At 43.2% G+C, this 13,536-nt stretch overlaps 1 protein-coding gene, 1 long non-coding RNA gene and 1 pseudogene across 6 annotated transcripts in view; 1 reads left to right on the forward strand and 2 right to left on the reverse strand.

Moving 5' to 3' along the window:
• Positions 1–13,536, forward strand: part of LOC146187532 (uncharacterized) — a 291,822-nt gene that overhangs the window by 235,038 nt on the left and 43,248 nt on the right. Inside the window, exon 18 of one of the 4 annotated variants that reach the window (XM_084607739.1) lies at positions 583–2,093. The exons of the other annotated variants lie outside the window; for them this stretch is intronic. Within the exon in view, the coding sequence (XP_084463865.1) occupies positions 583–588 (6 nt within the window). The 3' untranslated portion in view covers positions 589–2,093. Of the gene's footprint in view, positions 1–582; positions 2,094–13,536 lie in introns of those variants that run through there. 4 annotated transcript variants of the gene reach the window in all.
• LOC146187533 (uncharacterized) lies at positions 8,060–10,235 on the reverse strand (annotated as a pseudogene). Its single transcript, XR_014707948.1, has 4 exons — positions 10,134–10,235; positions 9,913–10,042; positions 9,673–9,845; positions 8,060–9,178 (listed from the first exon to the last, which is right to left on the reverse strand). The product of XR_014707948.1 is annotated as an uncharacterized LOC146187533 (transcript).
• LOC146187534 (uncharacterized) lies at positions 10,356–12,171 on the reverse strand. The gene is made up of 3 exons (XR_014708264.1): positions 12,058–12,171; positions 10,578–10,676; positions 10,356–10,499 (listed from the first exon to the last, which is right to left on the reverse strand). It is a non-coding gene; the product is annotated as an uncharacterized LOC146187534 (long non-coding RNA).

The following is a 13,536-nucleotide window of genomic DNA, read 5'->3' on the forward strand; positions in this document are numbered from 1 at the left end:
TCTGCTGATTCAAAGAAAGGTGCCCCACTTTAGCATAAACACATTAAAACCAACAACTTTGTCCTTCACAGGGTACCATCTAACTGTGCCATAATCCTCGCCTGCAACGATGCATGGGAAGGAGTCTTGTAACGATGTTGAGAACTGGAAAAGTTATATATATTTTCCCATGCATGTAGGCTTGCCTACTTACTAGCGATAAGTGAATTGGGTCGAACAGTGTGACTAATCGTAAAGAGCACTAAGCACTTTATTGCAGTATACATAAATAGCCATCAAGTAACTTAAGCATGCTTAGTCAGAAATCGCACTCTCTTGAGCGGCAGCTGAAGCTTTACAGTTTGCTGTGAGTAGCACGTATGCTTGTGGCAGTCCTTTTGCAAGCATGAAACCCGTCAGCAACGGTCATTAGAATCGTAGTCGAGTAAAACTAATTGCTGGGCTAGTTGGTGCATTACTCATAAAAGGAAAGATTCACAGCGCTAGCAAATAGCGCCTGTCCTGTGTGTCTATATTTTCGTGCTGTGAATCTTTCCTTTTACTAGAATCGTAGATTGCCCATATTTTTTTGTGGATTTCCAGCCTTAAAACACCGTTGGAAGTCCCGATGAATCTACTGTTTGACGTCGAGAGCTACACCTGTCATCTCAGTCGGCGCCATTTTCCACGGGTGCACAATCTGGCAATGGCGATACGGCCGCACCCTTTGTGTGGCGAGAGACAGCAATTGCGATGACGATGATAGCGCTCATTTCCTAACCGCGTGCAGTTCCCCTTGTGAATTTTTCCACGCCACTCCATTTTCGGCACCTATGTTGAGCTTTAATCATTCTTTTTTTAGCATCTTATTTTTTTATCAAACATTTAGACAAGTATTGGAGCTAAACATTTTCCAGGCGGCCAGCAAGCTATCCAATATGCCTCTAATAATCGATCGCTATATATGGTTGATTTTTACATAGGGGCAATGGTAAGATGGGATAAATCCCAGGAATTCGATTGTTACAAGTGACACATCGTTATATCTGGTGTTGTTATAAGTGAATTACAATGTATATCGGGCCCCCCAAAAAAGCTGGATTGCACGTCAAGGAATTTGTAATAGCATCTTTTAATGATTATCATGTGATAGCAAGAGAATGCGCATGTGAGCGTTGTCGAGAGCAGAGAATGCTCATGAGTGGCGTGGAATGGAGGAAAGCATTGCTGCAACTGGGTTTAGAACCCACGGCAAAAGAAAGGACAGATCAGCTTCCCCGGCCTCATTTAAAACTGCAACACACTCTTGCGCTATCTAGTGGACATTGTCATCGTCATCAAGTCCCATCTGCTCTGCTCCTTCACTTAACCTAGGTAAAAATGCCGTACACATGTGCCTTAGTATGGCTGAGGTCCACTAAGGTAGTGTCGGGCAAATCCTCCTGGAGGCGTGATAAGCTCGCAATGCTTTTGCATTAATTTACTCTTTCCAGACCACTCCATAGGAAAGTCTAAAAATTCACCGATTTTGTGCGCGCCATCAAGCTCATAATTTCGAATATTGGAACACATACCACTATCTAGTCAATACATTTGTAACTAAACTTTTGGGTTTACGTTTTTCTTGGCAGGCGGTGGCGCAGGAAAAAGTTTGGTTTTAGGCGTCCTGGCAGCTCTCGTTGTGAAAAAGGGTGTCGACTTTGTGTGAGGCCACATGAAGTAAATGGCATCAGTTGTGCGATTCAGTCCTTTCGGGTGTGAATTTTTGGATGAATCAAGCAGTCATGGGTCGACTTTTCGAACTATGATTTGAGTTCAGCAACTTTGACGGGTTAGTTGGTACATGATCTTGATTTTTATAGCGCTGAAGAAACACCACAGGAAGAGAGACACATTCTTTTGTCCTTTTCTGTCTCTCTTTCTGCGGTGTTTCTTCAGGGCTATAAAAATCAAGATCAACACCAATGTTTGGGCCAGTTGGTATTGATCCATCTTGTAAAACATTTGCAGCTTGAAAAAACGAGGACAAGAAGAAATATGCACAACAGGATGAATGCTGCACTTCCAACTAAATTTTATTTGGAAAAACCCATGCTTAAGTACAGCACCATTACCGCTATGTAGTAGTCAAATGTGTTTGTCCAAAAAAACCATTTCATTGTCATGCGGAAACAATGATGAGATGCTTTTCTAATGTGATACGCCTCAATAACCTCTTTCAATCTCTTTCAACCCAAGAAACTTTTGGAAAAATGGATTTACATTTACAGTGTCTGCAGTGAGCGCCAAGATGCATCCTCTACCGTAGTGCTCCTTGGCTCTCATTAAAACAGTGTCCTATGGTTACAGTGAGTGAACTACTGTAAACTACCTTGGTAGTTCACCGGGTAGTTGTTGTTTGATAGCACAGTATGACTTCTTTTTCACCATCATTGGACAAATTTTCGAGAGCTTACTTGGTGTAATGAAGAGCATGTTTACATTGAATCTTGTTGCAACTTTCTTTCAGCCTTTGATGTTGCCAGAGTCCCTCAACACTTTTTTCTGTTCAGTTCAGTCGTTCAGTCGGGTCCGACTCTTCGTGACCCTATGGACCATGTCACGCCACGTTTTCCGGTCTCTCACTATCTTCCTAACATCACATAACTTCATCTGCAGTGCCTCGAGGATGCCATCTAACCATCGCGTTCGCTGCCTACCCCCTTCTCCGGTGACCCTCAACCTTTTCCAACATCAAATCTTTCTCCAGCGACTTCTCTCTTCTCATCAGATGACCAGAGTAGCTGAGCTTTAACTTTAGAATTTGACCCTCCAATGAGCAGTCAGGGTTTATGGTTGACAATATTGACTGATTTGATCTTCTGGCAGTCCAAGGAACTCTCAAGAGTCTTCGCCAGCACCACAATTCAAACGCGTCAATTCTTCGGCGGTCAGCCCTCATCAGAGTCCAACCCTCGCATCCATACATCACAACTGGACAGACCATAGCACGAGTTATACGGATCTTGGTTGGCAGACTAATGTCTCTCTTCTTTACTAGACGGTCAAGGTTAACCATGGCTCTCTTTCCCAGAAGCAAGCGTCTCCTAATTTCATGGCTGCGTCTCCTTCCGGGGTAATCTTGGAGCTCCAGAAGAGAAAATCTATCACAGCTTCCACTTCTTGTCCCTTGATGCTCCAGGACTTGTTGATACGGCAAGACGCCATGATCTTTGTCTTTTTAATGTTCAGTTTAAGCCCAAACTTCTCACTCTCTTCTTGTACGCGCATCTGAAATCTCTTGCGTTCCACTTCACTTTCTGCCATTAAAGTGGTATCATTTGCATATCTAAAGTTGTTGATACATTTTCCAGCAATCTTCACTCCAGCTGAAGACTCGTCCAGACCGGCCTTCCTCATGATGCACTCTGCATATAGGTTAAATAGGCAGGGCGACAGTATGCAGCCTTGCCTCACTCCTTTCTCATTCGGAAACCAATCAGTAAGACCATGTCCAGTTCTGACTGTGGCCTCTTGCCCTTCATACAGGTTCTTGAGGAGACAGATGAGGTGAATTGGAACTCCCATCTCTTGGAGAGCTTGCCGCAATCTGCTGTGATCAACGCAGTCAAACGCTTTTGCATAATCAATTAAAGCAGAAGTAGATGGGTTTCTGGAACTCTCTTGCTTTTTCCATGGTCCAGCGAAGGTTGGCAATTTGGTCTCTAGTTCCTGTGCTCTTGCGAAACCCAGCTTGCACATCCGGAAGCTCCCGATCCACATACTGCTGCAGCCTACCTTGGAGGATTTTCAACATTACCTTGCTAGCATGCGAAATAAGCGCGATCGTGCGGTAGTTGGAACAATCTTTGGCACTGCCTTTCTTTGGAATGGAGATGTAAACTGACCTCCTCCAATCCTGTGGCCACTGCAGGGTTGTCCAAATCTTCTGACATAGTGTATGCAGAATGTTAACAGCGTCATGGTTGAGGTTTTGAAGCAACTCAGCTGGAATGCCATCAATTCCGCTAGCTTTGTTCTTAGCAAGGCTGGCTAAGGCCCATTCAACTTCACTCTTCAGGATGCCCGGCTCGAGATCAGTAATCACAACCGTCTTATGTTGGGTTTGCACATTCAGGTCCTTCTTGTGCAGTTCTTCTGTGTATTCCTGCCACCTCTTCTTTATCTCTGAGGCTTCAGTGAGGTCCTTGCCTCGTTTGTCCTTTATCACGCCCAGCTTAGCACAGAAGCTTTCTTTGATATCTTTGATTGTCTTATACAGAGCTCTTGTGTTCCTTAATTGGCTGTTGTCCTCAACTGCTTGGCAATGTATGTTCAGGAAGGCATTCTTATCTCTCCTTGCTATTTTCTGAAAATCCGCATTGAGAGCCTTGTATCTTTCTCTTTCCCCCATAACATTTGCCATCCTCCTTTCCTCAGCTATTTGCAAAGCCTCTTCAGATAACCAGTTTGCTTTCTTGCATTTCTTTTGCTTTGGAACTACCTTAGTAGCAACTTCATGTATTATATCACGAATTCTTGAAATCGATTTCTCACTTCCACAGCATATTCTGATGGAATTTGATCCAGATCATACCTGAAAGGCCTTCTAGTTTTCTGTGTTTTCCTGAATCAAGGCTTAATTTTGGCAACAATAAGCTGATGATCGGTGCCAGAATCGGCCCCAGGTCTTGTTTTTACTGCTTGTATAGCGCTTCTCCATCTTTGCTGGCAAAAAATATAATCGATCTGATTCCTGTACGGACCGTCCGGTGAAGTCCATGTGTACAGGCGCCTCTTGTGCTGTTGAAAATAAGTATTCGCTATGGTCAGGTTGTTTTCTTGACAAAACTCTACTAGCCTCTGCCCAGCTTCATTTGGCTCACCAAGACTGAACTTGCCTGTAATTCCGGATATTTCTTCACTCCCCACTTTAGCATTCCAGTCTCCTATGAGAAAAATGACATCTGATGATGGAGAGCGGTCTAAAAGGCATTTCAGGTCCGCATAAAATAGTGGTCGGTGCATAGACTTGGATAACTGTTATGTTGAAAGGGTGACCTTGGATCCGAAGTGAAATCATTCGGTCGTTTTGGGGGTTGTACCCTAGCACTGCTTTGCCCATTCTTCTGTTCGGAGTTAAATTCTCCCATTCCGGTCCACTTGAGCTCGCTGATACCCAAGATATCAATGTTCAATCTGTCCATTTCTCGCTTGACGACATCCAGTTTACCTTGCGTCATACTTTTTTACTGGTCACGAAACTCCCTCCAAAGTTTCATATTGGATCAGAGCTGGCCGCTACAGGCGCAGTTGGGCACTGAAGGGCATGCCTCCGCTTCCGGAGCTGCTGGCGACAGTCATATTTCGAGGTTTATTTGCCCCTAAAGGTTCAAATTGTCTCGTGATTGTCGTATTAGGTGACGTAAGTATGTGCTCCCAATTAGGCAATTGCACGAGAGACGACAACGCTAATGATATACGCGTATGCCTCACCGGAGCAGACGCCAAGCGTGAAACTAACTGCACAGCATAGAACCTGCTATGAATGAAATTTATAACATTGCGGCACACTTATAGCTCCACTCTGGCTCCACTAAACGAGCCGCAGCACCGTTTGCTTGTTTCTTGCCTACACACTGTTCTCTCTGATCGCAAAACTTGCAGCACGCAAGCGAAAATGCCACCGCAGTCCGTGTTGAACATGTAGCGCGTGATCGCTGCGCTAAGGCGCAGTCACAGATCTTCGTCACCCGATATCGGTTGGCAGATCGTCAGCAAACACATTTTCTGTGCTTTTTTTGCCCTTGTCGCTCTATGGTTATGGTTAGCGGCGTGCCGATGTCAGGCTACAGTGTCACCGGTGCCACCACGTCGTCAAGATCGGAGCTGTCGGGTGCGCATCGGCCTGCATGTCGTCGCGGTGTTCCGCTGTACTTGCCAACCAACAAACGCCGCCGTTTTCTCTTCAGCCCGCCCACAGCCGCGGCGCGTGTCTGCTACGGATCCCGTGGCGTTGATTTTGATCTCTGCTTGAAGCTTTTTTCGGCCGCTTGTTTTGCGCCTATGTCATGAATTCAAGAAACGAATGCTTAAGGATAATAGCACAAGATTCTGCACTGCGCAAGTGTGCGCGATGTTTTTCCAGGAATGCACTGATGGCGACGGCTGCACCTCAGCCAGAGTCTCCTCGACGCTACGGCTGTTTACTAGCTGTGTACAAACAGATATCGCTGTTTACGTTGTGTAAGATGTAAGCTGAGCCAGCTGAGCTCCTTTTGTTATCACTCAATTCAGGACCTTCACGGTTTCCCCTGCTTTCCGGGACGAACCGGCGCCGGTCGTCGGAAGATAGGTAGACGGCCTCGTCAGCGTCCTTCAGTGCTTGCGTCGCCGGAAAGCCGAGGATGCAGGGACGAGGGGAATGACTGCTTTATGCGTATTGTAAGGCTGCATGGAAATAATTTTTGGGCGCTGCCCGTGAGAGTACAAGTTCACGGCGACAGCGGAACCACAAGGCCAGGCAGAGCGCTTGGGCTAGTCGATGCGTGCGGACGTGAGCGTGTTTCAGGCAAGAATGTGATCAGCTAGCATTTGGGACTTCCATCAGAACTTACTACGTCAACAATCGTTACTCTGAGTCCCTGCGAGTAGCCAACATCAAACTTTTGAACCTTCCAACGCCATCGACACTGAATCGGCTCCGTAATGACCTACCTGCAGCTCTACCCTCCTTCGGACGTACCCGATATCGACATCCCTGCATGCAGTTAAGCACTCGCTTCCTCTCTCTCTATACCTCCCTTTTTTCTCTTCCTCCCTACATGCCTCACTTTCAATTGTTTTGGATTCAGGTAGAAAGAGAGGAAGAAGGTGGCTTACATGGTAGGAAGGAGAACTAAACAAGGGTAGAGGGGGGAAGCCTCAGTTCACAGGTTGAGCCAACGTTTCAACAAGTGGACTTCTCCAGACGAAGACAGGTCCACTCCTCGAAACGTTGGCTCGGCCTGCGAACTGAGGCTTCCTCTCTCTACCCTTGTTCAGTGCTCCTTCCTTTCAATTGTTTTGTAACCTAACGTCTTCTAAGCGCTTATTGTTGTCGTTAGTCTAATATTTCATACCCCTTATCGTTATATTTAACTAGCCTGTATTTGAAGTTTGTAATTGTTGGCGTCCCACCTTCAGCAACGTAGGCTCCTTGTAAGCTGTTGTAACAGTGCATTTTTGTTGTAAGCAGCTGTTGTAAGCCGCACACCTCATGCGGTCAGCGGCTCATCATTCGATGTGTCTGAAGTTTATTTTTCTTGCATGCCTAAGACGAATTGTTGGTAGCTCTCAATGATTACCACAGTAGGTGCCATTGGAAAACTCTTAGGTTCTAATTTACCGCTCACCCATCCTATTCCGAGAGCTCTTCATAATGCGCAGTTCAAAAATTTAATGTTATTTTAAATGTTTGCACCATCAAAAACTGCAAACATTCTCTACATATTTTTGCACAATGACAATCAATCTTCCAAAAATGAAAAGAAAATTACAAAATAGGTGTTAACAAATAGCCTTGTTTAATATGCAAAGACTGGAAAATATCATTATACAGCTGGCATTAGGCAGGTTTCTGTACAAATTTTGAAAACAAGCAACCCGCAAAATGCTTCTCAGAAAGCATCTATTTAAACACCAACGCATATTGTACATACAGCGGAAAGAAATTGTTGCTAAGTGCTTATACGATGAAATATTCAAGACGCAAGTTTCATAAAGAATGAGGGCACACATATGTAGCTAGAGATCAGTGAAATGTAACTGTTGCAACAGGACGTGGCAATGCAGGGAAACAATAGAGTGTCTTGAGTAGAGCTTGTAAATACAAGCCATTAGACCATTCATGTATATCAGTGCAAAAAAAGCAGCCTGTCTTGGTTGACTACGCAAGAATCAGAGTAACGTTCAGTGCACTGGCATATAAAAAAAAATATTCATGTGCAGGAATCCCTGACCATAACAATAAAATAGTCAAACAAGAATGTGCTACAGAATGTTTAGCAGGTAGTCTCCATTTGAAGTAATTTCCCAAGAGGAAGATGACAATTGGTGCTGGCACTAAGTTATGACACCAAAACATAGGGGCTAAAAAGTGTTAGGATAAGATTTAGACATTTCAATTCGCAGTTTAGATTATTAGTGGTAATTAGAAGAAACAGAATAAGGAGCTGCATCAACTGAAGAACAAACACTGCTAGGGCGGCCTTCTTTTAGCAGCCAAAGCGGGAGTACAAAGAGCTTATGCAAACAGGCCATATACATTGAGTGTGATGAAGGATAAACCAATACAACAGAATGCATCGAAAGCAAGGCATGTGTGAAGTTGGACAAAGTGTTGTGCCTTCTAAAAAGGTATATACTGACATGTGATCACAACAGTTACATCGGCACGCGCATAATTCTACAAACTTTTGTGTGCTTGTCAAAAAAGAATGCATAGGCAAAAACCAAGACATAAACAGAGGAATCAGGAGGAGCAACTGAACAAGAACAAAATGTTTTACTGAAGAGTAGATACCAAATAAAATTTAGCAGAGATTCAGGTGAACAGAATATACAGTAGACTGGCATAGTGTGGTCCCCAGCTGGCGCAGGGTAAGGTTAACGAAAAATGCAATGAATGCAATTTAGTGGATGATTGTGAAGTATCTTCTTTCACTGTTCAGCTTAAGACGCCAGCTTCTGCTGGACATACGGCACGCCCAGTGGCCCGCATCTGTTTATTCTTTTCCCTTGTGAAAAAATGCGTGTCCTCAGGAAGAAATGCACCACTTCTGCTGTTGTGCTCACAAAGTGAGAATTACATCTGACAGCAGCTAAGGCAGTATGGCTGTCAAGCAGAACCTTCTCATTAGTACAAGCAATTCTGTCCACTGTAAATGATTCGATGTGGTCTTCCACAATTTTGAGCAGAGACATTAGCTGGTTTGAGGGAACTTGAAGATATCCTTTAGATCTTGCAAGGTATCAGGCAAGAATTGTTCTGTTGGACACTTTTCAGTGTTTCCACACAACTGGAGCAGCTCAGTGTTGAAAATGTTTTAGCAACATAACCTGCGAGCTAGTCCAGTATACCCTCTTTTGGGGAGTTCTGGTGATGGGCAACCGGGGCATCAAGTGTAAAATCACCAGGCTCGAAAAGCTCGTCGTCCAGAAGAACGGCCAAGGAGTCAGCCTGAAATTTAAATTGGATTTTTTTTTCATGATGCAGTGCTGATTATAGAGAAGTCCAAGAATTATTACTACCATTATTCGAAAATGGTACTAATTTTACTAAAATGATTAGCAAGGTTACTATTTTTTGTAGATTGCATTTGCATCCACAACACCTTTATTTCAGTTACACTTTCATCAGTAATTTACCTATCTACATCCCTTCACCAGCTAGTCACATGGCACACTCTGAAGGCACTCAAAGACTAATAGCGTGATAATATATTATTGCCCATTTATAGCAGAGTACAGAAAAACCCCACTCGACCCTTCTACAAGAGCGACAAACTCGACAAAATAAAAATTTTGATTAACAGTTTTTATAAGAGCACTATCGTCCAGCTGGTTTCTACATCCACAACAGGGCTACAAAATGGTTGTGCTGAACATTGTGATGAGAGCCCAAAACTGCAGGTTCAATATTAATGTGCACTTTTGAAATATAGCACTGCTCACATGGTTAGCAGCAGAGCTCTAGGTCTTGAGAAGCAGTTGTGGCCTATCTTCACTGACTGACGCTCGCTTTGCTGGTTGGTGTTTACTGAAAGCATTCGATAGATGAACAAAGACTGCTGGACTGTTGGCTGCCCTCCATCACCAGCAACATGCCGCACGATACCGAAGAATCTCTGGAAGATTAAATTTTTATTACTGGTACAAGATACAAGACAAAAGTATGGTAACAATCTTAATTACCTCCAAAGGGTCCTGTCCAAACTTTCCCACCAATACATAGCGAAAACTCAGATGACAAGAGGCTCTCAACGAGTGAAATAGTGCTGAGAAAGGTTATTCGAAGAGCCTGTCTCTGTTTTGGAAGCTTTTGTATGAATTTTCAGCAGCTATCTCTTTCAAAACCTGGAAGATAAACATGTGTAGGCTCAAAAACAAAGCAAAGGAGAAAGCATTTCCCTTACAGCTATGTGTTCAGCCTCATTGTGCTGGACGTGCTCTGGCCTTCGAGAATGTTCATTCTCCTGGTGAAGTCTGATGTTGCTGTAGCTTCTTGCAGGTGTCATGCTTACTGTAAAATTCCGTTGCTGTGGCAGTGGATGCACTGAACAGCTGGAAAGAAACAAATCACCCAGCACTGTTCAGAAACAAGCAGCAACACTACATATTATTCATAAAATGTGCATTAAGAATTTTCACTTGAACTGCAAGTTTGACACTCATTTTCTGATTTGGGTGTATGTGTGCTTTTGTCAGCTTTGGTACAGCCCGGATTCCAGCCTGTTGCTCGTCGTAATCCAAGAGTGGAATACCTCTTGTCCTTGTGGCAGCTATGAAATTGGGAAAGAATTCCTGGTGAAAACATAATCTGTGCCTGTCGAGACTGCATAAACAATGTTTTCCCTTACCAGAAACTTTCCAACTTTCTGCAAATTGTTTCTGATGCACTTCATTATGTGCGGTGGATCAATGATGAAGTGTATCACTTTTGATGAGCCACAAGGATGCTGCAATGATGTTTATTTATTTATTTATTTATTTAGACATACTGTCAATCCACTGGGGATTTTAACAGGAAGGGCATTTAGTACAAAGCATATCAGGGTGAAAAGGACTACATGGCTAAAAATGTCAGATGCAGAGTGCGTAGTCTTAAAAGGAACTTAAAAGGTGAAACGATGGGAATACAGTGTCACACTTCATTATACAGTTATACAGGGAAGATCACTGTTATACAACAAGATCGCTGACGCCTGGCAAACATGATCACACTAATAGGTTAGGCATGACCCACATAGCATCACACAGAAACAATATGAACGAAAAATGTAGCACTAAACATGAAGTCAACTATTTAGGATGACATTTGGAATATGTGATAATGACAGGAGGTGATTTTCAACAAGTTTTGCAAAAGTATCTAGTGATGTACTATTAGTGATGTGATGATGAAGGTTATTCCACTCTCTTACTGCAAGGAGGAAAAAGGAATATTTCGGGCAGTCAGTGTGGAAAGAATATTCTTTTAGTGTTTGGCTATGTTTATGCCTAGTTGGTCTCGCCTCTGAGGTCGTGATGTACTTCGTTTTATCAAGATTAAGTTGGTTATGCAGCAATTGATAAAGCAGCTTAAGACGTGCAAGTTTGGCTCTAATTTCCAGAGTGAGAATACCGGCGTCAATTAGTAGTTGAGTCGGTGAGTCAGTATACCTGTACCTGTTAAACACAAACCTAACTGCCTTTCTTTGGATGGATTCTAATTTACTTATAAGACATTTCGTGTGAGGAAACCAAGCGACAGTCGCATATTCCAGAACTGACGCACTGAATGGTTGATGGTTGTTTCATTGCACCAGTTACGCCTACAAGAAGCACACAAGTTTCATGAGAGAATCTGGTTTTACAGTAAATTTAACAAGCTTTCATACAGATGAAATTAATGCAATGCCTGATAATTACCTAGGGACCTCAAGCTGGAGCGGTTGCTCGTGCAATTGTCGCATGTCACTGCGTCAACAACATTACCAGAATTTGACAGGGGCACAATGCACTAAAGAGTAGCTTTGCAATAATAGAGCCAAGAGCAGCACTAGACGCACAGAATGTTCCAACTGTTTGCGACCGTCCACCAAGAAAAGGCCGAAACAGAAACATTAACACATGGTCAGCATCTTTTTCATGGTCCCCCTGCCTGGTGTGCTCCCCAAAGTTCACTTTCCCCAAAACTTTCATGTCAGATTCTCTAACATGCAGGCTTTTTTGCACACTCATCTCGTCAAACATGAGTACATCTGCAAAGGAAAATATTTTTATAAGAGAAGAAGAAGAAAAGAAGAAAAAATGAGAAAGGCACATACAGAGCATGAATTATGAAAAATAATGTCGAACCTCGTCGTTCTCTCTCCGGGACTTCTTGCAGCTTCTCTTTTAGCAGAGTGAACAGGCTAGCATCAAACCCGAAGTTGGCCTTTAAGTTCTTCATATATGAGTAGAGGGTACGTAGGTTTGGCAAAGGCAGAAACTCATTTTCATGAAGGAAAGTATAGGCAGCAGTTGACGTAATTTTCAACAGTAGGCAGCCATAAAGCCATTCCTTCTGATACCTGGTGGAGAAAGGTTGCAGTGCATTTTACATTCATGATCATGCTATCAAATATACATACGTGCAAGATTCAAATGCATTCAGGAAATCAAGCAGAGAGGCTGAATGCATGTATATGCCATGACATGTGCTCTTTATAAACCACGATAATAAGCAAGAGCCCATCACCAAAATTAGAGCAAAGAATGCAATCTCACACATAAAGGCTGGAGAATTATTTCACATTTATAGACTTGTTGTGAAGCCAGACACTAAGAAATTTTGCCCAATGCACTTGCCCGCGTGGAATACACAATGCAATCAAGTAAAGGCAACCAGCCAAGTGGCGTGCAAAACATGCAAATTTTCCTTCAGAATGTTGCACTGCCCGCGTTAGAGTAATTTTAGCACATACGTTTGACATCTACATTAAGAACTGCAATACAAGGCACCAAAGCCTTTTATGTCTCCTATTTCTCAGCCCCATGAGGGTTTTGCAAGCATGATTGTAAAACATGTGCATAAGTCTAGACTGGCAGTCTAGAAGAGGAAAGTAAAGTACACAGGAAACATCAGCATTCCTAAGTTTTGTAATTATATTACCAAGAATTCATTACTTTATTTTGCTACAAAAGTATTATTTATACATTCGAAGGGGCATATGGTAAAGAAAGAGGCTAACACAACAGGGATACAGAATGCAAACAAGTGCCTCAGTCTAAATCATCATTTAATTAGGAGAGTGCAGTATTTTTTGATAACATACACTATTATGGTCAATGATGAATGCAAGTAATAATAAAAAAGATGTCATATTACATTGAAAGAAGGCACATTTGCCAAGCTTGACTGAAATCTGACAGGCCGAAGATTGATAGAATACAGGTTATGCATATTAATTATTCCTTCTATGTCCGAACAGTAACACAAACTAGTAAAAAGGAGGAGTCTTCTTCGATATTTACTGCGCATCGTGCATTTTTTTATACTTGCCGAACAGCTCTCGCAGACTTTGCATTTGCCTTCATCACGCTCTGATCCAGTACCAGCTTTCCGCGCTCCGAGAGCTTCTCAACGTTCTGGTGAAGCCTCTTGAGCTTTTTAACCTCGACTTTCGACCTCGCCACCTTTTTCTGGCTGCACTCAAGCTGCTGCTTTGCGGCACGAAGCTGGCGCTTCAATAACTGCACTTCAACACAATTTGCGCAGCCGACAACTTGTTCTGTTTGGCAGGCCTCGTTCGAGGTCCAGTCCTGATCACTGTCGCTGTTAAGTGCTACTGCTAA

This window comes from Amblyomma maculatum, chromosome 6, assembly GCF_055883805.1.
Source record: "Amblyomma maculatum isolate TAMU_Amacu chromosome 6, ASM5588380v1, whole genome shotgun sequence".
Classification (NCBI taxonomy): Eukaryota; Metazoa; Arthropoda; class Arachnida; order Ixodida; family Ixodidae; genus Amblyomma; species Amblyomma maculatum.